The 27,833-nt window shown below is 41.6% G+C and overlaps 1 protein-coding gene across 7 annotated transcripts in view; it reads right to left on the bottom strand.

Annotated features, from left to right (window-relative positions):
• Nucleotides 1–1,522: 1,522 nt before the first annotated feature.
• Nucleotides 1,523–27,833, bottom strand: part of S100pbp (S100P binding protein) — a 40,656-nt gene continuing 14,345 nt past the window's right edge. For 4 of the 7 annotated variants that reach the window (XM_032897321.1, XM_032897298.1, XM_032897314.1 and 1 more), the window contains 2 exons: nucleotides 8,452–8,536; nucleotides 1,523–4,544 (listed from right to left, as the gene is read on the bottom strand). In XM_032897321.1, coding sequence (XP_032753212.1) covers nucleotides 4,403–4,544; nucleotides 8,452–8,536 — 227 coding nt within the window. In that variant the 3' untranslated portion in view covers nucleotides 1,523–4,402. The other 3 variants (XM_032897343.1, XM_032897335.1, XM_032897329.1) reach the window with 3 other exon arrangements.

Raw genomic sequence — 27,833 nt, 5'->3', positions numbered from 1 at the left:
GCAGCCTGGTGACACACTTTAGGATTGTCACTGGGCTGCCTCTGCCTTTAAAGGTTATCCCAAAGATCATACTCCCCGTTTCTGGCCGAGTCTAGGGAAGGCCAGCTTCTCCATCTACGACATGTTTCAGCTGTCATGGAGGAATAAATGGGTTGGAATGACAAGCGGGTGCTTATTTCTCAAGGAATTCCAACACCCGCCAGTTGCCTCTGTGACAAATGGAAATAGTTACCCGACAGGTGCTCCCAGTGTGCGCTCTCTCTCTCCCTGTCTCTCTGTCTCTCTCACACACACGCACACTCTTACTCTCTCTTTCACACACACACACACACTCTCTCTCTCTCTCTCTCTCTCTCTCTCTCTCTCTCCCCCACAACCCTTTGGATTATTCAGAAAATAAAGGAGGACATTAGTTTCTCATCTTATAAAAGCCTCAAGATAGGCTTCTCAGAGAGGGAGCCTGCTCCACTTCTCTCTCTCCCCACTCTAACAAGATGAATGAGACACCATTATCTCAGAGAATTTACCCTGGTCTTTGAAACCTTCAATATGTATGGTAAAAACTAACCCTGATAAACAGGAAGTCATTACCGAAAGGTCCTCTACACTTGACAGGAACAATACAAGTTAAGAACACCACACGCGGAGACAAGCTATCAAACAGCTAAGTGTTTACCACATTTCTGGACAGGCTTTTGCCTAGAGTAAGAACGCCTCAGACGAAACAAACTCCTTTCTTTAAGGAGATGGAGGCAGGACTTCAAGTTTGAAGCCAGTCTGGGTTTCATAGTGAGATCCTGTCTCACAATACCCGCAAAATGCGAAGAACAGCGGGTCAGAGAGCCGGTCCAATATGTCCATGCTATCTTCTCAGCAGGAGCTGCGGTTTTAAGAGCACCGGCTACGTAGGTGACAATCTATTATTGCTGTCCTTGTATCCTTGCTCCGCGGAAGCTTAGGTCCATAAAAGGGATCTAAAGAACGCTCTCTCTCCAGCATCTACCCACATTCTCTAATCTTCACACCAGACAGTGGCTCTTGGAGCACAGTTTCTGGGAAGCTGGGTTTAAGAACCACCACCAATTTCAAACCACTGAATCTGGTTTCTCCTATTTCCAAAGGGTGAATGCTCTGGAACAGCATGGTTTCCTAAGCAGACACAGTGGCCAACCAGGGAACTATGGGAAGGGAAGCAAGGCACTGCCTGCCTGCTGTCGGCAGCCTGGTCTTCCCCCTCTGCAAAAACAGCAGCACAGGAGTATTTCGGGCTCCCCCAGTGTCAGGCTCCTGACATGCACCATATGTAGCTGCAAATCCCAATCAATTCCAACATTTCTTAGCTGCTGGAACGCCTTCCTCAGCACTGTAATTTACCCTCAAAAGAACAGGGAGCAAGCACTTTCTCCCTCCCAGAACCAGATTCTACTAAATGCCGCCACCCTCCCATATCCTACTGAACGACCTACGCAGAGGAAGGCAAGAGTACTCCTCCAAAGCCCGAGACAGACGGCCACAGTACATATGCCACTGACGAGAACTTTTATTTCTTTTTAATGACATTAAACACAACCGCTACAAGGGGAAACATGATAAAAAAGGAGGCACCAAACGTTTCATAATTGACCCTGACAACAATGCAAGTATATCGGAGCCCAGGTTAGATGCAAAACTATTGTTATTTAGACTCCTTACTTACAAGTAACTATTTACAAACACACTTTTTTACTTTGCTGTGTCAAGACCCCTATGGTAAGAATGTCCTGGGGATGATAAAAGACAGGTACACAGTTAAATGCACATAACCCTCACTCAAATTTAAAAAGACAGCAACAATTTAATCTGCAATACAAGACTTAGAGGCCAATCTCAAACGTACAAGATGTGCAGCTCTGAAGAGATTAAACCCAGGTTCTGCCCATTACCATCTTAAAGGCTAAGAAGCCAGACGAGTTCTCTTTGGCTTTTTTCTCCTTAAAGAATACCATGTTAACCACTACAGAACAGCTCCCTCCCCACCCCCCGTCCAGCAGATTTAATTAGGCTGCTAACACTTTGGAAGAACAGAATCATCTGAGCTACAGGAAATGTGATTGTCACATTTCTAGTTAACCTGTCACTCATCTCATTTGGCAAAGGCGATGCTCCCATTATACATTCAGTCTTAATTCCTCCTGGTGCCAGGAGAGCAGGAACATCTTAGAGTTTTGCCTACGCAAAATGCTGTCCCTTCACTCTCTGGGGCACCCGTGGGGAACGTCAGCCACCAGCGATACTGACTTTGAGTTTGTTTTGGTCCCAAAGTGGATTGTTTGGCATATGCCATTCTATCAGGCTAATTACAGCAGCTTGGACAAGTGACCACTGAGGCCAAGGACAACTGTGCCCACCAAGAGAGGCAACTGGACTATTTTGCCTTTCAAACTCTAGTCCCAGAATCTAAACCAAAGAACTAAGGAACAGAAAATTCTTTCTGGGGGAAAAAAAAAGTCAAAAGCAGGGCGTGCACACCTTTAATCCCAGCACTAAGGAGGCAGAGGCAGGCGAATCTCTGAGTTCGGAGGCCTGCCTGGTCTACCCAGTCAGGAGGGATACACAAAAACCCGTCTTGGGGTGGGGGCTGGAGGGAGGGCATGATGCTGCTCACCTTCAATCCTAGCACTTGAGAGGCAGGGCTGAAAAATCAGAAGTGCAGACCATCTTGGGCTAAATAGTGGGTTGAAGGCTAGCCTAGGCTTTACAGGAGACCCTGCCACAAAAAAAGGTAAGTAAGGAAGAAAAATCCTTCACTGGATAAAACTAACAAACACTTGGGAACATTTATCCAAACCTACTAAGGGCTTGAAAACAAAACAAACAAAATCAAGATTTTCCTAATCACGGTCACTTATTTAGCCAAAGAGTAGTGATCCACGCCTTTAATCCCAGCAGTCGGAAGGCAAGGCAGGCAGATCTCTGTGAGTTAAGACCAGCATGGTCTACAGAGTGAGTTCCAGGGCAGCCAGGAGTATAAAAAGAAACCCTATCTTGAAAAATAAAAACAAAACAGAACAAAAAGATCACTTTTCTGAAGTGGAGTAGACTACTTAGGGTGGGTTAGCCACATATACGATGAGACTACAGAAAGAAAAGCAGACAGAGGCTAGGCTACTCTGAGTCACTTCAGAGTGACGGCCACAGCAGCAATGTCATACAGTCAACCCTCTCAGAATGTCGCCTAGAGCTGCCTGTAAGAAGTACAGATCTTCTAAGACATCCATTAAGACAGTACACAGAGCCTGTCAGCTTTGGCGGGAACACCACACCTTACTCTAGAGTAGGTGAGGTTGTGGTGCAGGGCTCAATCATACTTTGCCCAGCTGCTCCGGTACTAATGTGAAACAAGGGACCAAAAGCCACAACACCAACTAACACGCAGGGTATAAAGGGTACCTGTACCAACAGGAGAGGCAAGCGTGACTCCCGAAGGATTTCATAGGAAAAGGTCCCTTGATTAGCAGCAACACATGAACTTGGGGCAGAAGAAACCAAAGATCCCTAGGCGCCTCTTAACTCTGAAAAGGGGCAGAGATCAACCAGTCACAAGACCACGGAGAACCACAAGGATTAGTCAGCTGTCTTCTGTCAGTTAAGATGTATAAGATTTCAAACATTATGAACAAAAGATATTTAACAGAGAGTGAAAGGAGCCATTAATAATAATTTTTTTAAAGGCAGCTAATAGGTACAGAAAGGAGAGGATTTACATTTTTAATCTATCCTTGCAACAGGACTTTTCTCCCTCTCTATCCTATTTCTTTTTTTTTTTTTTTTTAAGTTTCTGGCTCAGAGGCCAGCAGAAGAGCCCCGCACCGCGGAAGCACAACCACAGATCTATCCTATTTCCAATGTACTGAATTGGCAACATTAAAATACTGACAAGTATTCAAGAAACTCAGATTTAAAAAGAGGGGCTGTTAAAAGTGACCTCTATCTATTCACAAGTCAACAATACTAACACCGGCCCTTAGCCTGCAGAACAACCTCCTCCTTACAGCAGACGGAAAGATACTTCCTTCCGGTTGAACAAGACTGCCTGTGCTTACAGCTGTTCTGACTTGTCACAGGCCTTCAGAAGGGAATCACCTTCATTTCAAATTTTAAAACAGCAGCAGCAACAACAAAGAACAAACAGAAAAACACTGCTTAACATTGCTGAACATGTACAACAGACAGACACAAACCAGGGATGCGGAGGTGGCCTCATTAAAAAAAAAAAAAAAAAAAAAATTCAAGACAGTAATGGGCACTTCCAAAAGTTGACAAATTCTTTAAATAAAAATCTTGTGAAAAATAAAACTCAAAATATACAAACACAAATGGCAGAGGAGTACGGTGCTGCTGTGGAGAGTCCTGGGTGGGACGGTCACTGTGGATGGGGTGAAACATAGGGACTGTATGAGAAGTCTGGGAGGCGCTGGAAACGGTGGTGGCTCCGCTTGTTTCTGTCAACCCACTGACTCAGACTGTATCTCTGCAGAGGTCGCTGTCGGAACCGGGCATAATTTCTATTGAGAGAAGGAGAATGAAGACAGGAAGGGTTTTCAGGCGGAACGGTCGTTTGTACACAAAATAGCTAGCACGACTACTTTACAAGGTATGTTGATTTCAGACAGCAATGGTGGCACACAAGGACTTGGGAGGCAAAGGCAGGCTGATCTTTGTGAGTTCAGGGCCAGCCTGGTCTACAGAGGAGTGAATTCCAGGACAGCTAAGGTTACACAGAGAGACCCTGTCTTGAAAACCCAAAAAGATATTTTTACTTCTAGAAATCAAATCATATGTTGTTGCTGTCTGAGACAGGTCTCTCTGCACAGCTCTGGTTTCTCTGGAACTCACTCTGTAGATCAGGCTACCCTCAAACTCACAGAGATCTGCCTGACTCTGCCTTCTGAGTGCTGGAAGTGTATGCTACCATGCATGGCTAATATAATATTTTGATGCTATAATTTTAGAAATTTTACACTATTTTAAATATAAGCAAGCCATCAAAAAGGCTATTTCCTTCCAACTCTCAACGTCACCTCATTCCCACATAGGTATTATGATATGTGCCATGCCCTCATCTGTTCTAAGGAAAGCCAGCCGTGAGTGTGTTAGAGCCAGGCCTGGTGTGTACACCTGTTATGGCCGGCACTGGCAAGTGAAGGCACCCTCAGCTGCATGAGTGCAAGGCCAGTGTGAGCTACACAAGCCCTGTCTCAAATAAACAAAATAATTAAGTGAGAAAACAATGTCTCCTTCTAGAAGTGTCTGTAATTCATTGCTTCATCAGACCCGTGCCTCCAACAGGACAACACAGGTCAAGGTTACTTAGGCAAAAAAAAAAAAATTCCCAGAGAAGGCAAGTCATCGTGTGAACATCACACGGAAAGTGGAGAGACTGAATAACCAAACACCACAAGCAGGTCTGCGAGTCACCTGTAAGCCTGGTGGGGGTGGCGCACACCTTTAATCCAGCAGACAGGAGGCAAAGGTGGATAGATCTTTGAGTTTGAGGCTAGCCTGATCTATACAGAGAAATCTTGTCTCAAAAAAAAAAAAAAAAAAAAACAAACCACCCCCCACCAAGACAGAGACACAGACAGAGAGGAGAGAGGGGAGAAAGAAAGAGGAGAGAGCGGAGGGCCAGAGTGTGTGGGGGGGGGGGCGGGTGAGCAGAGAGAGAGAGAGAGAGAGAGAGAGAGAGAGAGAGAGAGAGAGAGAGAGAGAGAGAGAGTGTATGTGTATGTGTGTCACCTTTAGTCATGTTCTGGGTCTTGGTTCTGAGAAAGACCCTTAATAATTTGACACAATTTCAATTTCAAAAATGTTGCTAATAACCACTCAGGGAGCTTGTCAAAGACACAAATTCTTAATCAGGCGTGGTGGGATCACACATGTAATCCCAGTATTGAGGAGGCCAGGGCAAAGGAGGGTCAGCAAGATGGCCCAGTGGACAGAGTTTCTGAAAGTAAACTAACACACTTGACTTCAGTGCCCAGAAGCCACATGTGGGAAGGAAGAGCTAACTCCTAAGGGTTGTCCTCCGCCCTCCATGTGCATGCTGTGTACAAAGGGCCAGCTGGGCTTTGCAGGGACACTGATTCGACGGATTCTTAGATCCTCTCTCCCCGAGTTAAGGCTGGAACCGACACAGGTGGTTGTTGAGAAGCAGTACTGAACGTTCATCTATCGCTGTATGAGACTACCTGCTGAATTCTTTAAACACCCATGTAAGCTAATAGCGAAACCCTACGCGGAAAGTACCAGAGTAACTCATGCACTGGGAAGTGAACTGAGCCTCAGGGTAAGTAACTTCCCTAAGGTCATACGGAGGGGTAGGGAGAAAAGCCTAGACTATTAATTCATTCTCTGACTCCAAAATACATTTAGTACACTTTATATTACACGCCACTTCTTCTTTTCTGAGATGCGTGTCTGTATTGGGGATCAAATCTAGAGCGTACATCAGAGCTGCATTTCTACCCCGACACCATCTGAGAACTCCTCATGTTGTCTTGTTTGTTCTTTATTTCATTGATTTTGAGAGAATCTTGATATGTATCCTGGAATTTGCTATATACCCCAAGATAGCTTAGAATCTATAGCAATTATCCTGCTTCCGCTTCCAGAGTACTGGGATTAACTGCTGTGATTTTGATGAAGCCAGTAAAACTAGAACAGAGTAAGCAGTGACGTGGTAGGTGAGGCCAGCAACCAGGCAAGGCACACAGTCATTCTTAGAGGACTGAGGATGGGAAGCTGGAAGCCAGTGCGACAGAGAGAAAAAGGAGAACCCAACTTGTGCTTTAAAACAATCTCCCGGGCTGGAGAGATGGCTCAGCAGTTAAGAGCACTGACTGCTCTTCCAGAGGTCCTGAGTTTGAATCCCAGCAACCACATGGTGGCTCACAACCATCTGTAATGAGATCTGATGCCCTCTTCTGGTGTGTCTGAGGACAACGACAGTGTACTCACATATAAATAAAATAAATAAATCTTTAAAAAACAATCTCCCTGGCTTCTGAGTTAAGAGCAGTAGTCCAGCAATGACAGACACAGAAGACTTGCAAGATTATTATGGAATAACCCAGGTAAATGATGAGTTCTGCTCAGCTTTAAGTACACAGACAGACCCTGTGATTTCCCGATGCCCTACCTAATACAGAGTGTCAGAGAAAAAGTTGCAGTGGCACCAAGGCTTTAGTCGAGCGTGCGTGCGTGTGTGTGTGCGTGTGTGTGTGTGCACACACAGGGTAGCCTCAAATTCACGGAGATCTGTCTACCTCTGCTTCCCAAGTGCTGGAATTAAAGTGTGTGCCACTACGCCTAGCCTAAGGTTGTTGAGTCACTGAATTAAATTTAAATTTAACTAATTAATCAAATAATTAATTATGTGCACACACATGTGTGTGGTGCAAGTGCCCATGTGGAAATCAGAAGAGAACTTACAGCAGTTCATTCCCTCCTACTGCCCGGGTTCTGGGGTGAATGCAAGTCGATAAGCTTGGCAGTAACTGCCTTTTCTCGCTAAGCCACCCTGCCAGCCTCAAGCCCCGGATTTTAGGTCAGCTTTAGGTGTACAGGCCTGTAACCTGCGACCCAGGAAACAGGAGGAGCATGATTCTGAAGACAGCCCGGCAACATAAGGAGACCCTATCTCAAAACAGACAGACACATGCTCTACACTTCCTTACTTATTTTGAAGCACAGTCTCACTATGCAAGCCTGGCCAGCCTGGAACTTGCTATGTAAACCAGACTGGCCTTGAACTCACAGAGATGCACTGGCCTCTGCTCCCAAGTGCTGAGATTAAAAGTGTGTGCTATCCTGCCCAGCCTATACTCTGGGTACCGAAGCTGGGTACATGACTATGTAATATGTAAGACTCAGAGGGCTAAGGCTGGCCTAAATAGAAAAACCTTGTAACATTGAAGAGAGAGGAAGGTGAAGAAAGAGGAGGAGGAAGGGGCGATGGTAACATGATTTGGGGGCCAGCAAGATGGCTCAGTAAAAGGAAAAGTATTTTCGGCAAAAAACTGACCACCTCAGTTCAGCTCCTCGAAGCCACGTAAAAGCGAAGGAGAACTGACCCCACTAAATTAATCTCTGGCCTTCACATGTGTGCCACAGCACGTGAGCACCCCCCACCCCCATGCACAATGCACTTACACAGTAATAAATAAAGAATAAACCTGAGCTTTGCAACCAGAAAATTTATAAGCATATAATGAAGTGAACTGATCAAAATTATACAGCTAGTTAGTTAAACACTGTGCATCTAATATTAGAACCTGAGTTTTAGTCCCCAATTTTTGGTTCAGTCTAGGGTCATGCTTCGTTTTCTGGAAATAAACAAGTATAACCAAACTACTCATCTCTCTTGTAACCCAATTCTAGTCATTCCTTCTTCAAAGAAGGAAGCCTACTTACCGTGTGGTAAGATCTGAAGGATGCTGCCAGTCTGGGTTCTGCATATGAACTTGATCCATCAGAGCATCGAGCTCTCCCAAGGCACCTGCGATAGAGGAGTGTGTGCTTAGTAAGTAGTTGAGTGTACTCTGTTTGCCTAGATCAAAGCAAATCACAGGCTTCAGGAGAGGAGAAATGGGCGTTTGACCTGATAATACCTGCTCCGGTTATCACAATCAACCAGCACAGGAACTGTAAGCCAGACTGAAACACTGCTTTTGGAGGATGTGCTCACTCCTTTAACGCCTATCCTATAAGATATGAGAAACGTCACAGGCACCTAGGACATGACAGGGAACAAGACATTGTGTCTGTCCCTGCCTTCACTCAAGCTAATTAATGTGGGAGATAAGTGATTTTGATGTGATAAAGAGATATTCGAGTGGCTACTCAGCCTGGATGTGAGAACTAGGGAAGGCTTGTGAGGGGTCTGAATGATGCAGAGAAATCAGGGAGGTGAGCAGGTTGTGGGAGGCCTGTTTAAGAAAAGTAGATGACAGGGTTGGGGATTTAGCTCAGTGGTAGAGCGCTTGCCTAGGAAGCGCAAGGCCCTGGGTTCAGGTCCCCAGCTCTGAAAAAAGAAAAGAAAAAAAAAAAAAAAAAAAAAAAAGAAAAGTAGATGACACGAAGCTGCAAAGACAAAGGAATAGCAAAACCCAGGAAGGGAGAGAGAGCATTCAGAGAGATGCAGACAGGCCCTCTTTACTAACAAGATAAACTGTTAAGGAGACCTTTGACGATCTGACAATGTCCCAGACATTCCATGTTATCTTAATTTAAAAACCATACGGTATTCAGAAGCTACTCTAACTTGTCTTGGATAGTGTTTTTTGCTGAAGAGACACAAGCAAGGTAACTCCTGTAAAAGCACTTCGTTAGAAGCTTGCTTAGTTCTAGGTTAGTCAACATAGCTGGGAGCAGGCAGGCAGCAGGCAGAGAGACTGGGCCTGACACGAACTTTTGAAACCTCAAAGCTCACCCTTAGTGACATACTTCCTCCAACAAGGTGACAGCCCAATCCTAGAACAGTTCCACTAACTGGTGGGGGACCAACCATTCAAGCACATGAGCCTACAGAGCTTATCATCCAATCTTCCACACGACTGTTCACTGAGATATACAGTACAATTTGGGAATGGTGAATTTCACTGTGTGGGTTTTTAAATAGTTTTTATTCCTTTTAATAGATTGTATTAAAATCATATATAGAGGGAAATGTTCTAATACCACTTGAAAGATAAAAAAACTATAGCTCAAGGACGTGAATTGCCTTATCTATTTAATAATCCAGAACTTAGGTTGTTGTTATGTGAGACCATGCTCTTGTCATGATGTGTAATGCTTTTTAAAAAAATTTTATGGGGGGTTGGGGATTTAGCTCAGTGGTAGTGCGCTTGCCTAGGAAGCGCAAGGCCCTGGGTTCGGTCCCCAGCTCCGAAAAAAAAGAACCAAAAAAAAAAAAAAAAAAAAATTTTATGGGCCAGATGTGGTGGTGCATGACTTTAATCCCAGTACTTGGGAAGCAAAGGAAGGCAGACCTCTCTTCCTTCAAAGACATCCTGGTCTACACAGTGAGTTCCACGGCAGCCAGGACTACACAGAGAAATGCTGTCTCAAAACAAAACAAAAACACACAACAACAATCCACTTTAGATTTATGCACATGTATGTAAACATATGCATGCCCAGTGTCCAGGGAGGCCAGAGTTCGTTAGCCACCATCTGAGTGCTGGGAACCAAACCTGGGTCCTTTGCAAAAACATTCAAGTCCTCCCCATGGCAGGACAAAGGCTCCTCCATCTTGTCTCAGCTACAGCCATCTTTGGTTTAACCTGAAACTAATTCCGTCTCACTTTCTACAACCCACCCTCCCCCTGCTCTATGAGAAGTCCCACAGCTAAGAACCCAACGCTGTTGCAGAAATGCGCTGATCAGCAGCGTGCTTTGGCTTCTGGTAAACTGCTTGCTTGCTTACTTCCTTCTGCAGGATGCCCTGTGAGACGTGGTTTCAGCCTCCATCTGGTCTGACACAGACTCTCAATTCAGGCGTTGGCTGAGCTGGCTGACCTTTGGGTCTCTACCCTGCAAACCTAGTAGCCTCTGAACCATCTTTCTTCCCTGAAATGCTTGTAACCGTAACACTTGGGAGGCTAAGCTAACATGGGAACCATTTAGATCCCATCTCCACGGCTTACAGACATTCTCACTTGGCAATAAATCCACAGCTTCTCTATCAACGCCCTTCGGCTGTGAGCTTAGGGCGGTCAGGACTGATCTCCGCTGCAGAGGCTGTGGACAAACTTTCATAGACTCTGCCATCTTCTGTCTCAACACAAGACTATCGGTCTTTCATTATTAATTTGGGAATAAATTAGAGTTGTTCTAATTTTAACTCTTGTTCTCCCAGTCATCTTCCAAAGACTAAAAAATGCCACACAACAAGATCCGCAAACCTTTAAGTTGACCAATCAGAAAGGGGGACATGCAGTCCACTGGAAATGGTGACCATGAAGCCAGCCCAGCTCTTTGGCACAGTTCCAGAAGGCTGAGCCGAATGCTGCCATTGCTGTCATCCTGTCTCTCACTTTTAGGTTTTGTTCTCTGCATCCTTGGGAGTTTCCTGTGTTATGATTTATTTTATATCCTTCCCTGAGAAAATTATGTCTGAGTCTTTTTAGCAAAGTCCTAAACTTACTACCCCTTCTGCTTTTAGGGAAATAATTTTATCTGGTCCTATCTGGAAGCCTCCTTATGCCCTAGAGACTGTGATAAGCATAAAGACACTAGACACTTCTTTTTTTTTTTTTTTTTTCCGGAGCTGGGGACCGAACCCAGGGCCTTGCGCTTCCTAGGCAAGCGCTCTACCACTGAGCTAAATCCCCAACCCCTCTAGACACTTCTTTATGAGGCCATGACTCCAGAATCTTCTCACTGTATCCACCCCTAAGCAAACTCAAACAGTATAATTAGAACAGGCTAAACTTAGAGATAGTTGACAAACTGAGTAGCCAGGAGAACTGGCAAAGGATCAAAGGCTTCTTCTAACAATAGAGCTAAGAACTCTCTGAAAATGTAGTTTAAAGATAGGTAGGTAGTTGTATGGGGTATTCTCCTAGAGGAGTAGAACACAGTAATAAAGACAAATCAATTAAAAAACCTTTCTAATACTAGAGATGATTAAAATATTTAAGTAAAAGGAGTTTGGTATCACGATTTCCCATCCATAAAAAGACTGGCTCAGAAATTTTCTATTTGTCTGGAGTGCTTTGAAGCCGCGGCTGCTGCCAGCCTAAAATCAGGCTGTCATACATTAAACATGTTTGCTTTGGCAGAGACATCCTTTAAAATGGAGTTATGGGTCTGATAAAAAATGAAATCTGCTCTATCTGTACTTGTTGGCTGTAATTGAACCTGTAAACCTGGACATGCAATGAAAAATCAGACACATGTTCAGAGACAAAATAATATGATCTGTACCTTCTTGGGAAATGGAGTCTGTCTTTGTTTTATGAAATCTGTATACATAAGGAAGCAGCCTGGTTGCTAGTCAGTCAGAACTGCAAGGTTTCCGACCACCATGCCTGACTCGCTCCTTCCTCACAGACTCCTTATCTCCTCTTGGGGGCCTGTCAACTGCTGGGGCTGGCCTACTGCAGCCATGGGTTCAAGGGTACCCTGAGCTACAGAGGCCATGCCTCAGAAATAAACAAACAAAAACAAAATCCCGAAAAACAGAAAGTAAGAAAGGAAATCAGTAGCAACAACAGTGCTCTGAAACTCGGAGCTGGAGAGATGGCTCAGTACTGACTGCTCCTGCAGGGGCCTGGGCTCCGTCCTCAGCGCCCATATGGCTAACAGCTGTTTGTAACTCCAGCTCCAAAGGATCCAACACCCTCTTATGGTTTCCACAGAACTAGGCATGTATGTGATACACTGATGTATGCAGTCAAGATACCCATGTACATAAAATAAAAATAAATCTTAATAAAAAAAAAAAGGGGTTAGATTTTGGCTCAGTGGTAGAGCTTGCTTCTAGCAAAAGGCCCTGGGTTCGGCCCCAGTCTCAAAAAAAAAAAAAAAAAAAAAGAGAGAGAAAAAAAAAAAAAGAAAGAAACCTGAAACTCGCCACACTACACAAAAACTACACAGAAATAAAAATTATATCTAAGTTAGGAAACAGTTTACCTAGACCAGTAGTTCTCAAATTTTACTGTGTATTCTGATTAGATGGAAATTACAATACACACTGCTGGTGGCTCATGTATACCAAGGTTCCCAATCGTGTAGCTCTGGGATTTCATATTCTTTTTTTTTTTTTTTTTTTTTTTTTTTCCCGGGGCTGAGGACCGAACCCAGGGCCTTGAGCTTGCTGGGCAAGCCCCCCACCCCTGAGCTAAACCCCCACCCTGGGATTTCATATTCTAAACAGTACTCACACCGTTGGTCTAAGACCTTTCTTTCCACTTTAAAAAATGCTAGGATAAACAAGCAGGTAGTCTTAAACTCAGAACTGAGATCTGCCTGCCTCCCTGCCTCCCCAGCGCTGGGGTTAAAGGTGTCTGACATCGCCACCCAGCTTCACTTTTTTTTCATTTAGTTAAGTTTTGTGTTTGTTCTTTGGAAAAAGAAAGAACACAGAGTTAAGTTAGGTGGGTAGGAAGTTTTGAGTGGAAAGTATATGATCAAAATATACTGTATGAAAAAAACCAAAGTTCTTTATACACACATGCGCATACACAACTGCTTCTGCAGGTTTAACCATTCCTAGAACAAGGCAATGAACACGAACTGAAACGAAGGTAAATCGTGCTCAGTTCTGAGGCAGCAAAGATTATCTTCCTAGTTTTTAAACATATTCCTATAACAGTTATATAAATCTAAATAGAAAACTCAAAGAGGTTTTGGGGGTATTCCCCATCTTTCTGAAAAGTTGAACATTACTAATTACATTCAATCATATCTTTTTTTTTTTTCCTTTTATTTTTTCCCTTTCTTTTTTTCGGAGCTGGGGACTGAACCCAGGGCCTTGTGCTTGCTAGGCAAGCACTCTACCACTGAGCTAAATCCCCAACCCCCAATCATATCTTGAAAAAGGAAAAGCGATGAGGCATTAGCTACTCCTCTGTCACGAGGCCTTACTATGTAGCCGCAGTTGACTTGGAAATCCATTCTTAGGTCAGACTGGCCTCATATTCACAGAGCTCTGTCTTTCCCTCCCTCCAGAGTGCTGGGATCAAAGGTGTTACCACACTGTACCTGGACTGGATTAGTTTTTTTTTTTTTAGATCTTTTTTTTTCTTTTGCATTTTTTTTTTTTCCCGGAGCCGAGGACTGAACCCAGGACCTTGTGCTTGCTAGGCAAGCGCACTACCGCTGAGCTAAATCCCCAACCCCGGATTAGTTTTTAAAGATACTACACTGCAGAGAGCTGAGCAACTGAGGCAGAATGTGAGATGCTAGTAGCCATGGGTCCTACAGGCTACCCTATTCCATCTGTTTTTTAATTACATGAAGATGGGTTTTGTCATCATGTGTTCCTTGAACATGCCACCTTGGCAGCATTGGGAGAAGGGATGATACAGAGTGGCAGGACTTTGGGGACATTCATGACCATCAGAATAGCTACCCAATGCTAATCAAGACCAAGGCTGTCCATTACACATATTTCCTGTGACATCCTGACACTTGTACTATAACAGAATGAAGTTTTTACAAAATGGGTTTGCAAGATGGCTCAACAGGTCAAGGCAGTTGCCAATGTCCCTGCCAAGCTAAGTTTGGTCCTCAGAAAACAGAAGACAGAACCCACTCTACCAAGTTGTTCTCTTATTCACACACACACACACACACACAGAGACACACAGACACAAGTGTAAAAACATATTTACATGTCAATCTTACTTTAAACAGGACTGTTGAATACAACTACTTTGATTAAAAAGAGAGTGAGGTAGTTTTCCTAACCACTAGTGATCCCAGCGCTAAGGAGGTAGAGGCAGGCAGATTACTAGGGTCCACTGGCTGAGCTTCAGGAAAATGAGAAACTTCAAACAAAAACTAAGGTGGATGCCTCCTGAAGAATGGAACCTGAGGCTGTCCTCTGGGACACACACACACACACACACACACACACACACACACACCCCATGAGATGTGTCTCGTTAATAAGGCAGTGGCTTATTACTAGTAATTGTCTGAGACAGAGTTTCACCATGTAGCCCTGACTGGCCTTGAACTGTGCCTGCTTCTGCCTCCTAAGTACAGGAATTAAGGGCTCGTATTGTCATGCCCAGCCTAAGCTTGTTTTACATATAAATTCTTTATTCTTTTCATTTATTGATGCAGGGTCTCATCGTAGGCCAGACTTAGGACTATCTTGCCCCCCCCCCCACCTCCCCTAAGTACCAGAACCACAGGCATGAACCACTATACCTTTCTTAAGGCCAGAAAAGAAAAATCATTTTTTCCCCAAGGATATACTTTTGAGGTTGTTCCATTACTCTGTTGTAGGAAGCAAGAAGTCCTCAGTGAAAGTGTACTGGTGACTTGGTCACAGCCATGTCAAGAGTCAAGGCCTCAGAACTATAGACTGGCAAGTCTTCCTGGGGTGAGGCTCAGAGGGACGGCAAAGCTTTCTTGTCCAAGTGCCAATGTTGACAGTCTGTGCAGAAAATATCCACTGTAGCTCCTCTCCCACCGATGTTTATGGCCTGAAGATTACTTTCCTACTGAGATCTCCCTTCCTGGCTCAGTTGTAGCCAATAGCCTGGCCTCCATACTCACTGCATAGAATAAACATGCTGAGCTTCCAAGGTGCTACTGCTTCCTAGCGGGGAGCCCAGTCCACCTGATCTTGGCTTTTTGTATGTCTGTGTGTGTTTGTCATTTCTTCATGCCCCTGCCAGCTTAGGTCAATCCCTGGAGCTGTGCAGAGAATTCCATCAATGTGTCCTCTCTGCAGGTGATACCTTGTTTTTGCTGGCCTTTGTACAAGAGAGGCCATTAAAGGCATGAACACAGCACCTGAGAGGCAGAGGCAGGCGGACCTCTGAGTTCAAAGCCAGCCTGGTATACAGAGTGAGTTTCAGGACAACCAGGACTACATAATGAAACCCAGAGAGAGGAGGGGAGAGGAGAGAGGGAGGGAGCTCCAGAGAAAGGGAGGGAGGCAGGAAGGGAGGGAGGGAGAGAGTATGAATACATCCAATGTCAAAATCTCTTCCACTGAGAGAATCGTGGAGATTTGGACTAGTCTTGTGCTTGTATCCTATTTCAGTGTAATATTGGGCACATGTATGCACATAGCCCATATATACATAAACACAATAAATACATTTAAAAATTTTGAAAGAATATATTGCCAAGGCAGGTGTGGCATTTAATTTCAGCACTTGGGAGGCAGAGCACTGTGAGTTTCAGTCTCATCTAGTCTACAGAGTGAGTTTCAGGACTATATAAAACTCAAGGATCTAGGGGTTGGGGATTTAGTTCAGTGGTAGAGCGCTTGCCTAGCAAGCGCAAGGCCCTGGGTTGGATCCCCAGCTCCAAAAAAAGAAAAAGAAAAACAAAAACAAAAACAAACAAACAAACAAACAACTCAAGGATCTGAAGCAAGCCCCCCAACCACTTTTTTATGACACTACAATACCCAGCCTACAATACCCAGCCGTGAAGCTACCATAGAGGAGTCACTTGGACTCAGATGCTTCAAGCCTGGGCAATATTACATAAACTATTAAAAAAAAATCAAGGTCCAGAATTGTTAACTAATTTGTCTAAGGTCCCAAGCAACAATGTACTATTATCAGAGTTGGGTCTCCTTGAAAGCAAGAATCCTATTACAGTATGTCTTACAATCTGGGCAGTACCTTAATACAGCACTGAGTAAAGAAAGAGGGTGCAAGAATTTTGTTTCTGTCGCTGCAACAAGAAATGTTATTTTTGTTCTTTTGTAGGTTTGTTTTGTTTTGTTTTTCCTGAGATAGCTCCTCTGTATAGCCTTGACTGTCCTGCAATTCATTCTGTGCACCAGGCTGGCCTCAAATTCACAGAGATCCACCTTCCTCTGCCTGCTTCTATCTCCCAGGCACTGGGATTAAAGGTGTATGCCAGCACACTCTGCAAAATGCTAATTCTTAGAGGTTGTGGCACATGCCTTTAATCCCAACACTCAGGACAGAGATATCTGTATTAGAGACGCAGATAGGCCAGCCTAGTCTACAGAGTGAGTTCCAGGACAGTCAGAGCCTTACAGAGAAACCCTGTCTCGTAAAACCAAATAAATAAAACAAATAGAAAGATAGAACAAACTTGTTTCTAAGAGTGACTTTTATTAGGAGATTTACGAATCTGGAGATGACGGTAGCTACATTCACCAAGCAGACATGCACCAGGTTCTGCTGTATATACATCATTGATGTTTTAACAATTGCTAATAAGAATTTGTCTTATTCTTGAGAAAACAGAAGTTTGGAGAAGATACTCAACCACCATCTACTATCTTGATTGGTAAGCCAGATCCAAATTCAGGTGAGGCTAATAACTCAAAACCTTATTTTAGTTCTTAGCTCCAACCTCTTCTGCCTCCAAATTTAGAGATTCTAACAAGAACTGGAACATTTAAATGTTCTTTTCTCTTCATAGTCCCTAACAGATGGGTTTTCTTGGACCAACAATCAGTATCATGATTTTATTTTTAGGTTGTGGCTAAAAGGTAGTAGAGATTGTCCTTTGTTCTGTGGCTAAATTGAAATTCATCTAACAAAATTTGTAGGGGAAATTCAATCACTAATATGAACCTTAACTTATAAATATGAAGCTGGTGTTGGAAAAAAATCCATTTAATAATTTGAAAAGTGGGGGCTGGAGAGATGGCTCAGTGGTTAAGAGCACTGACTTGTGGAGGTCCTGAGTTCAATTCCCAGCAACCACATGGTGGTTCACACCATGTGTAATGGGATCCGATGACCTCTTCTGGTGTGTCTGAAGATACCTACAGTGTACTCACATACATAAAATAAAGATTAAAATAATAATAATAATTTGAAAAGTGGTGCTGCAAAGATGACTCGGATTAAGAGCACTGGCTGTTCTTGCAGGACCTGGGTTTCATTCTTAGCTCCTATAGCAGCTCAGTCATTTGTAACTTCAGTTCCAGAGGATCCAATGCCCTCTTCTGGCCTCTTACTATCACCAAGCCACACATGGTACACATGCACATGGTACATACACATGCATACATTTAGATAAAACACTCATACACATAAAAAAAGTTGAAAAGTAAGTTGTATCAAAAATGAAGAGAATAGAGAGATGGGTATCTGCTATTCCAATTCTGACAAGTTTTAGAGTTCACCTTATTTTGTACAGTATAAAACCAAAGAATAGGTAGGGCTCTAGAGATGGCTGAGTGGTTAAGAGCACTGACTGCTCTTCCAGAGGTCCTGAGTTCAAATCCCAGCAACCACATGGTGGCTCACAACCATCTGTAATGGGATCCAATGCCATCTTCTGGTGTGTCTGAAGACAGCAACAATGTACGCATATACATAAAGTAAATAAATCTTTAAAAAACAAAACAAAACAAAGAATAGAATCTGTCATCTGTCTAGTAACTAGATAGAACATATCCTAGCACTAACAGGTTATTAACTGAATCAATTTGATCTGTCCTTAGGAATGTGACAGGGTACAGAAACAGATAACAATTATACACGAGACGGATGGGGCTCTAGAAGAGAACGATCAATTTAGATAGTTACAGAGCAGCGGCAGCAGCACTCTTCGGCCGGTGACATAAGATTAAAGAGAACCTCAATAGAAAAAGAATGGCCTATTTTTAAGGTGTTTTTGAAGACAAGAAGCCTGGCTCTATGTTTGAGTCTTTCTTCACTATGAAACCTACTTATATGATTAAGAATCTCCTCTCCCCAAACCTAAGAAATTCTTTTGTATATCCAGACAGGCCAAAAGATAATGCTGGGTGACTTTCCTTTTCTTGAGTCAAAATCTCTCACTGAATCTGGAGCTCTCCAACTGGCCACGCTGACCTGTGAGCCCCTGGGATCTCCCTGTCTCAGTCTGTCTCAGTGCTAAGACCTGTATGCACAAACATGCACAAAACAATAATAAAGATGTAAATAATTACAGGACTACTTTTCTAATTTAACTGACCAATTATTAAGTGAAAAAAAAATCACAAGAAAATTAGAAAGTACTTTTAAGGACTGCATTTATGGCTTGATGATATATTCAATGCTTAGTACATGGGAGACCCTGGGGTTCAATACCCGGTACAGAATCAGACAGAAAGACATTGATTTTAACCTTTTAATTAAATGAAAAGGGATCATGAGAAGTTAAGGGTTTTGCCGGGCATGATGGCACACATCTTTAATTCTAGCATGTGGGAGGCAGAGACAGGTGGATCTCTAGGAGTTTAATGCCAGACTAATCTGCATAGGGAGTTCTAGGCTAGTCAAAGCTACATGGTTGAGAACCCGTCTCAAAACAAACAAAAAAAAACAACAGCAACAAAAACATTTTCACAAATATAAAAAGATTTTAGGGGCTGGAGATATGGCTTAGCAGTTAGCCCTCGCTCCTCTTCCAGAGAATTCAGGTTTGATTCCTAGCATACACGTGACGATCACAACTGTCTGTAACTCTAGGTTCTAGTGGACTAGAACCTTCATACAGACATACGTGTAGGCAAAACACCAATGTACATGAGATAAAAGTAAATAAATTAAACAAAACGATTTTACATAAGGAAAAACTGCAACTTTAAATTTTTAGAGAAAACAGATTTAAAGTTAATGATCTAAGCCTTTATATTAAAAAATTAGAAAACAAGAAAAAAAAAAAAACCCAAAAAACTAAATGCCTAAATGGAAAGAAAGAAAAGACCAGCAAATAAAGGTACTTGTCACCAAGCCTGATGACCCGAATTCAATCCTGGGACTGACATCCAGCAAGGTGTCTTCTGAGTGCATACATGCTGCAGCATGTGCACATATATGTGCTGCTCGCACACATATATGCATACACAAACCAACTTTTTAGACGTATGAAAATAAAACCTTATTTGTGGGAGGAAATACCAGTAAGTTTGATAAATGCCTACATAGACTCGCTCAAGAAAGTAAAACGAGACAAACACAGCTCCTCTCACAGATCACCAGCATCAGGTCTGAAGTTGAGAAGCTCTACATATTGATACATAGAGTATCAATAGAGAATATTACAAATAGTTTTACTTTAATAGCCCAGGCTATTCTGGAACTTGCTTCGTAGACAAGGCTGGCCTTGAACTCAGACAGGTCTGCCAGCCCTCCCTTGCCCCCCAAGAGCTTGGATTGAAAGAGTATGCCAATATTGCCCAGCTAAAAATTCTTTTAAAAATTGTGGTAGGATGGTTCAGCAAATAAAGGTGCTTGCTGTTTAAGTCTGATAACTCAAGCCCTGGAACCCAAGGAAAGGTGGAAGAGAATGAATGGACTCCACAAAGTTGTCCTCTGACCCCACAAGCATCCCATGTCAAAAATCCACCTAACATCATCTGACTGACTGTCTCTCTCTCTCTCAACCTCTCAACACACACTCTCTCCTTCTCTCTCTCTCTCTTTCTCTCTCTCTTTCTCTCTCATACATACATACAATTTTAACACACTTAAAAAAAAAAAAAGCATTAGCAAACGAGTAAAGGTGATTTAAGACTAAGAAAGTTTATGCAAGTTGGCCTAACAGAATAGAAGCATATGCAAGCCCTGGAATTCAGTTTCTAGAATCACAAATCTCAATGTATCAATCAATGTAAAATAATATAATACAGAATAAAAGAAAAATACTATTAGAGCATTTGTAAATGCAATAAATAAATGTAGAAAATGCATTTAACAAAATTTGTTACTTATTCATGATAAAAATGATCACATCATCAGAAGGGAATTTTCCTAACCTGCTAAGAGCATATACGATAAACCTACATCACTTTCAATGTGCTCAGGACCACAGGCAGTACAGTAAGGCAAGAAAAATAAAAGGCTTATAAATTGGAAAGAAATCAACTGTTTTTATTTACAGATATCAGAACACAACAAATTCTAAAAACATCTATAAAAAAGTTCATAAAACATGAAAATTCAGCATAATTTATATAATATATATTCAGCATAGTTTATATAGCCAAAATATAAAAATCAGTATTTCTATATTCCAGCAATAACCAACTAAATAATAAAAAAGTAAAATATTTAATACAGCATAAAAAAGCATGGAATACTTATGAATGAACTTAACAAAATGTGTACAATACTTATAATAATAAAAGCCAAAATATTGTTGAGAGAATTTTAAAAATACATTAGTAAATGAAAAAAGCTATCCCAGATGTTCATAGATGAAAGCAGAGGAGGATCAGCAGCTCAGGTCATCCCCAAGTATGATGAGTTCAAGGCCAGCCTGGGTTGTAGGAGAGCCTGTCTCAAAAAAACAAAACAAACAAACAAACACAAACCCTACCACAACTACACCAAAGTGCTATCTGTGAAAGAGAACTCCAGGACATCCAGGGCTACACACAATCTCAATCTCTCAACCTCTCTCTCTCTCACACACACACACACACACACACACACACACACACACACACACACACACACAGACTATCTGTAAATAAATAATTATCAATCCAACATATATTAATATATTAGGCTAAGATACTTGGAAATATACATAAAACCAGAAATAAAAAAGGTTAACACTGAAAAAAGTAAAAAATCAACTATAACTCTATATTAGCAGAATTAACTACTATGTGATCATTTCAGTAGGCACATTTAAAATATTTAAATATATCCATTTTCAATGAAATATTTCCAAGGAAACTTTCAAACTATAACTGAAGGACTATTTTTAAATTAATAAGGTATACTGAAGAGAAACTTACAGAAAACTCTATAACTGGTAAAGATTCAATGTTTTCCCCTAATACTGAAAACAAAGATTTCATTACTTGTATTAAATGTTGTATTTAGATGCAGTATGGTAAAAAAGTAAATAAAAAGCAAATAAAAGCACAGTTGCTAACAACGTAGTTATCTGTATAGCCCTGATAATAGCCCAGGCATGGTGGCATAGGCCTTTAATCCCAGCACTCCAGAGGCATAAACAGGCAGATCTCTGTAAACCTGTGTTCCAGAACATAGTTAAGATTGAAACTCTGTCTCAAAAGAAAACAAAAAAGCAAAAAATACCTGATGAAGGGCAGGGAAGAGGACCTAAGTTTAAGTCTCCAGCAGCCAAGCTAGGATCACGTGTGGTAGCCTACACCTTTAGCCCTGGCTACTGGGAGACAGAGGCAAGCAGATCTCTGAGTTCAAGGACAGCCTAGTCTACATATAGCAGCAACCCAGGACAGCCAGCACTACAAAGAGAAACAAATAAAACAAAATGTGTGCGGCCACGCATGCCTAAACTCCAGAGCTAGAAGGGACTGATGGATCTAGGATTGTGAGAGATCATTTAGCCAGCCTAACCTAACCCAGAGGCTTGAAGTTTGATGAAGTATGGCAGTGTATGAAGAGTATATTAGCAGTCTTCCCCTGCCTCTGCACAGTTATATGCATACACAAACACACACGCAAAGAAAGGAGGGAGGGAAAAAAGGAAGGAAGATTCTTCCACTATTATTGTGACAGGGTCTTTCTACATAGCCCTGGCCCCAGTTTTCAGAGATCCGCCTGCCACTGCCTCCCATGTGCTGGGATTGAAAGTGTGAGCTACCACATCCAGCTCCTTGATGAAATCTATTAAAAAACCTAGCAAGCAAGTTTTGATTACTATATAAGAATCAACTGAATTTTTATATACTCTCACAGGACAAGTACTTATTTGTGTGTGTGTAGGAGGTGCTTTTCTTTTTTTTGAGACAGGATCTTATGTATTCAGGCTGGTCTCAAATCCCTTATCTTCCTACCTCAACCTCCTGAATGCTGAGATCACACTTGTGTGCTATCATACCTAAAGAGACACTCAAATTCTAAAATATTATCTTTGACAAAAGCATTACCATATAAAATGCTAAGGGATACCAAAGATGTGCTAGGGTGTACATTAAAAGCTATAAAACAGCTCTACATAGAGGCTCAAACCTGTGAGGCTAACACTCAGAATGCTAAAAGCAGGAGAATAAGTAGTTTAAGGCCAGTCTGGGCTACAGAACAGCTTGAAGACACTGGAGGTTACAAAATACTGCTGAAAGAAACTAGAGATTTGAATAATTAAGGATCAAAATGCTCATTCTTGCTAAATTTTACCCAATTTCTATAAATTCAATGCAATTTTAATAAAAGTCCAAGCAGGCTTTTTAAATAAATTGAGAGGCTGATTCTAAAATGTATCTGTTGGGAGTGGAACTGATGGCTCAGTGGGTAAGAGCATTGGCTGCTCTTCCAGAGGATCTGGGTTTAATTTCCAACACTCCCATGGCAGCTTATAACCATCCTCTAACTCCAGTTTCAGGGGATACAATGCTCTCATCTAACTGAGGACACATGTACACATTCAGACAAAATACACCTATACATAATAAAACAAAAATTCAATAAAATGTATGTATCAATACAAAGAAAATAATGACCAAATAACTGCAAAATAAAATTAACAGAACATATTAATTTTTTTCCCTATAGCCTTGGGTTAATTGACTTTCAACAAAGATACAGAGGTAACTTGGTCAAAAGTGAGTTGTCCTCATAATAGTAAAGAAACAACTAAAATTCAGGCCAACAAAATAGTTCAGAGATACAGTGCTGCCTGCCAAGCTGATGAGCTGAGGTCGCTCCTCTAACACCGCACGGTGAGAGTAAAGAACTGACTCGAAGTTGTTCTCTGCCTTCTACACTCATGCTGTGGCACATAACTACTCAGATAGAAAGTCAAATGTCATTTTCAAAAATTAAAAAAATAAAGAAAAAAGCAACAAAACCACTGTGAACTATGTATAAAATAATTTTAGAATTGGTAATAGATCTAACTCTCATAGCTAAGGCTGTAAAAGATAAGGCAGTAATTCTGACTTTGAGTTAGACAAAGATTTCTTAGCACACCAAAAGATATAATTCATAAGATAGAAGAATCAATGACAAAAATTAGATTGAATGGTAGGGAAAGTCTTCAAAACATATAGAAATAAAACTACCACTTGATCTACTTTTAGATATGTATCACAAAGAATTGAGCTAAACATGGTGGCTCATTTGTAATCTTAGCTCTCAGGAGGCTAAGGTTAGGAGAATAACCACAAATTTGAAGCTGACCTGTACTATACAATGAGTTTCAAGTCAGACTGAACTACAAAGCGAGAGCCCCATCTTAAAACAAACGAACAGACTACAAAAACAAACCAGGGCAAGCTCTCCAAAGGACACACATAGAGACCTATGTTCACAACAGCATTATTCACAACGGCCAGGCCAACGAGTTGTACACATACACGACAAAAGACGCTGAAAGAGTGCCTGTCGGGTTGGGGATTTAGCTCAGTGGTAGAGTGCTTGCCTAGGAAGCGCAAGGCTCTAGGTTCAGTCCCCAGCTCCAAAAAAGAACCAAAAAAAAAAAAAAAAAAAAGAGTGCCTGTCATGTGCCACGTGAACGAGTCTTGAACACATTAATTGTAATAAGTCACTTCTAAGAAAACAAAGTTTGTATGTTTTCATCGATATCAAAGATCTAAAGTAGTCAAATTCATAATAACTGAAAACAGAATGATACTGACCAGGGACTAGGGTGTGCAAAGAAGGGAGCTGCTTATTGACAGGCACAGAGTTTCAGATTTGGAGTATGAAAAATTCTGGAGACTTCCATGACTGACTACCTGACTTGCATGACACTTATAAGTGGATTTAGGAACTATAAACATAACTATAGATCCATGAGGCTGGAATATAGCTCACTGGGAGAATATATATTTAGCATGTATGTAAGGAAATGAGTGAGCTGTAGGTGGATACGATCAAAATACATTATACACATGCAAAAAACTGTCAATAAATACATATTCTAAAATAGAAGGACTAAAGACTATATAGAGAGAGGTGGGAGTAAAAACACTATATCTTGATATAACAGCTAATTCAGATAAAGATCATTAATGAATGCTCAAACCATTAGGTGAAGTTAGTTTGTAGGGGAATAGGATATTCATCTGATATGGTACTAAGGCATCACCCCATAAACAATGGTAATTACAGGGTACAAATGTACCTGATAATGGAAAGTCCACTAACACCTTAACAAACTCCGTAACATTAGCCTCCACTAAGTGTCAAGGTTTACAGAGCACAAAGGCACCTAAGCCCTCTAAACTAGTTCTGCTCAGAATGTTGAATCTAAATCTAATCCTGTTTCTAGTTTACAGAAATAAAGGAAATGAAAATCAAACTAAACGGCACTAAAGAAGTGATCAAAATTCAGAATGAGAAAAGAGACTGAGATGACAACTAAGGATGGGAACCTAACCTTCAACAGATTCTGCCTCAAGTTACCTAGGGACACTGGGAACGATTTCAGAAACTGGAATGTGGACCAGACATTCGATGGTCGGAAGAAGTAATATTGAGCTGGGTGTGGTTTCATACACTTTTTTTTTTTTTTGGTTCTTTTTTTCGGAGCTGGGGACCGAACCCAGGGCCTTGTGCTTCCTAGGTAAGCGCTCTACCACTGAGCTAAATCCCCAGCCCCCGGTTTCATACACTTTTAACCCAGTGCTCAGGAGTCAGAAGTAAGTGGATCTTACAGCCTTGTCTACAGAGCTTCAGGACAACCAGAGCTACATACAGAGAAACCCTATCTAGAAAACACAAACAAACAAAAAGTATTATTTAAGCCAAGCAGTGGTGGTGGTGCACGCCTTTAATCCCGGTACTCAGGAGGCAGAAGCAGTAGATCTCTGTGAGTTCCAGGATAGCTAGTGCTACACAGAGAAACCCTGTCTCAACAAAACAAAAATAAATAATCAGTGACTATAAATTTAACCTTACTAATTAAAAATATTAAATTTACCTATAAATATCGATGGCAATAAAAATTCAGTGTTTTGATCAGGATGACTGGTAACACATAACAAGAGTTATTAAAAGGTTTATATACTTTACCTAATAATTCCACTTCTAGGCATTCATCCTATAGAAATAAGAGTTGTACAAAACATTTATTGACCAGAATTTTCACTACAACATATCAATGAAAACAGATACGACCTAATTATCCAAGATGGACTACTTTGTAGTTACTACAGAATTTATTTTGGTATTTTGAGACAGGACCTCATATAACACAGATTGCCCTCAAACAACATTTTTTAAAAGTTTATACTTATGCAGTCAAAAGGGGAGGGGAGGCACTCAGACACAGAAGTCTAGCTCTCTTCTTTCACCTTGGGACTCTGCAGATCAAACACAAGTCATCAAGTTTGGCTGAAAGGAGCCTTTTCTCACTGAGCTACTTCAGATTGCAAATTTAATTGAGGCTGGTCTCAAGTTTCTAATATTTCTAAGTACTGAGATTATACAGGAGAAGCTAAAAATATTTTTTTTGCTTCATTTGGAGACAGGATCTCTCATCTTTTAATAAACCAGATTCCTGGCTCCTGAATGCTGGGATTACAGGTATGTGCCACCGCCCACCCTTAACTATATATTTTTGTTTACTTATTTACTTATTTTACTTATTCTTTAAAAGTTTATTTGTTTTTAGCTCATGTGTTTGCTTACATCAGTGGTCCTCAACCTGTGGACTTTGACCCCTTCAGGGATTGAGTGATCTTTTCACAGTGGTCGTTTAGATCCATTGGAAAACATAGCTATCTACATTAGGATTCTTAACAGTAGCAAAATTACAGTTATGAAGTACAATGAAAATAATTTTAAGGTGGGGGGGGTCACTGCAACATGAAGAACTGTGTTGAAGAGTCATAGTATAGTAGGAAGGTTTATAACCACTGGTCTTCATGTACATGCATGCATGCCTGGTGCTAGCATTGGCCAGAGAGGGCACTGGAACCCCTGAACTGGAGTTACAGAAAAGGTTGTGAGCTGTCAGGTACTGGGAACCAAACCTGGTCTTCTGCAAGGCAATAAGTACCCTTAACTGCTGAGCCATCTCTCAAAACCCTTGTTTTTACATTTGTAAATTACTGGATGCGTGTATGACGTGTGTAGGTATACGACCTACACTGCACATGTTGAGGTCAGAAGCTCCTTCAGCTCTCTTCTTCAATTTTGATTTGGTTCTGGGGACTTAACTCAGACAATCAGGCTAATACAGCAAGCACTCTTACTTGTTGGGCTATCTAGCTGGCCCTTGACTAAAAATCCTAATGTATTGCCAGGTGGTGGTGGTGGTGCACATCTTTAATCCCAACACTTGGGAGGCAGAGAAAGTCGGATCTTTTGAGTTCAAGGCCAGCTTGGTCTACAGAGCAAGTTCCAGAACAGCCAGGACTACACAGGGAAACCATCTGGGGGAAAGGGATAAAGCAATTTACAAACTAACATACTCCCTTTACTTTATAGGGCAGACTATATCAAAAAGTTAATTTTTATATTTCTAGGTGGTAGAGTGGATTAAGAAATTGAGAGGGTTGCAGTGAATTCAAGGCTAGTCTAGGAAGCACTATGAAACCTTATCTCAAAAAGAAACAAATAAGGGGCTGGAGAGATGGCTCAGCAGTTAAGAGCACTGACTGTACCTCTAGAGGACTCAAGTTCAAAAGGGAAGGAAGATGGTTCACTGGGTAGTGCCTGCTACACAAGCATAAAGGCCTGAATGTGGATGCCTGACACGGACATAAAAAAACTAAACAGTAAATGACTGTAAGTCCAGCAGTAGTGAGAAAGCAGTAAGTAAATCCTAAGGGTTTGCTAGCTAGCCAGCCAGTCTAGCTAAAATGGCAGTCAGCTCCATGTTCAGTGTGACAGCTTGGAAAAGAAAAGTACAGACACTGGATTATTAATAATCCCCCCTCAACACACAGAGAGAGGGAGAGGGAGAGAAAGAAAGAGAAGCAGAGACAGAAAGAAAGAGGCAGGTAGATATAAAGGGCTGATGAAATAGCTCACTGAGTAAAAGCACTTAATCATTATTTACATAACAATTTATGTATGTATGTGTATGTGTATATATACATATATATACATATGTGTGTATGTGTATATATATATATATTTTTTTTTAAACTACACACACAATATATATATAAACTTCAAATCCCAGAAACTTACATAAAGGTGGAAGGAGAGGAACTCCATAAAGCTTTCAGACACATGCATGCCATGGTATAG

This window comes from Rattus rattus, chromosome 1, assembly GCF_011064425.1.
Source record: "Rattus rattus isolate New Zealand chromosome 1, Rrattus_CSIRO_v1, whole genome shotgun sequence".
In the NCBI taxonomy this organism is placed as follows: Eukaryota; Metazoa; Chordata; class Mammalia; order Rodentia; family Muridae; genus Rattus; species Rattus rattus.
Note: the sequence above shows the minus strand (reverse complement) of the source record. Positions and strands in the feature narration are given on the sequence as shown.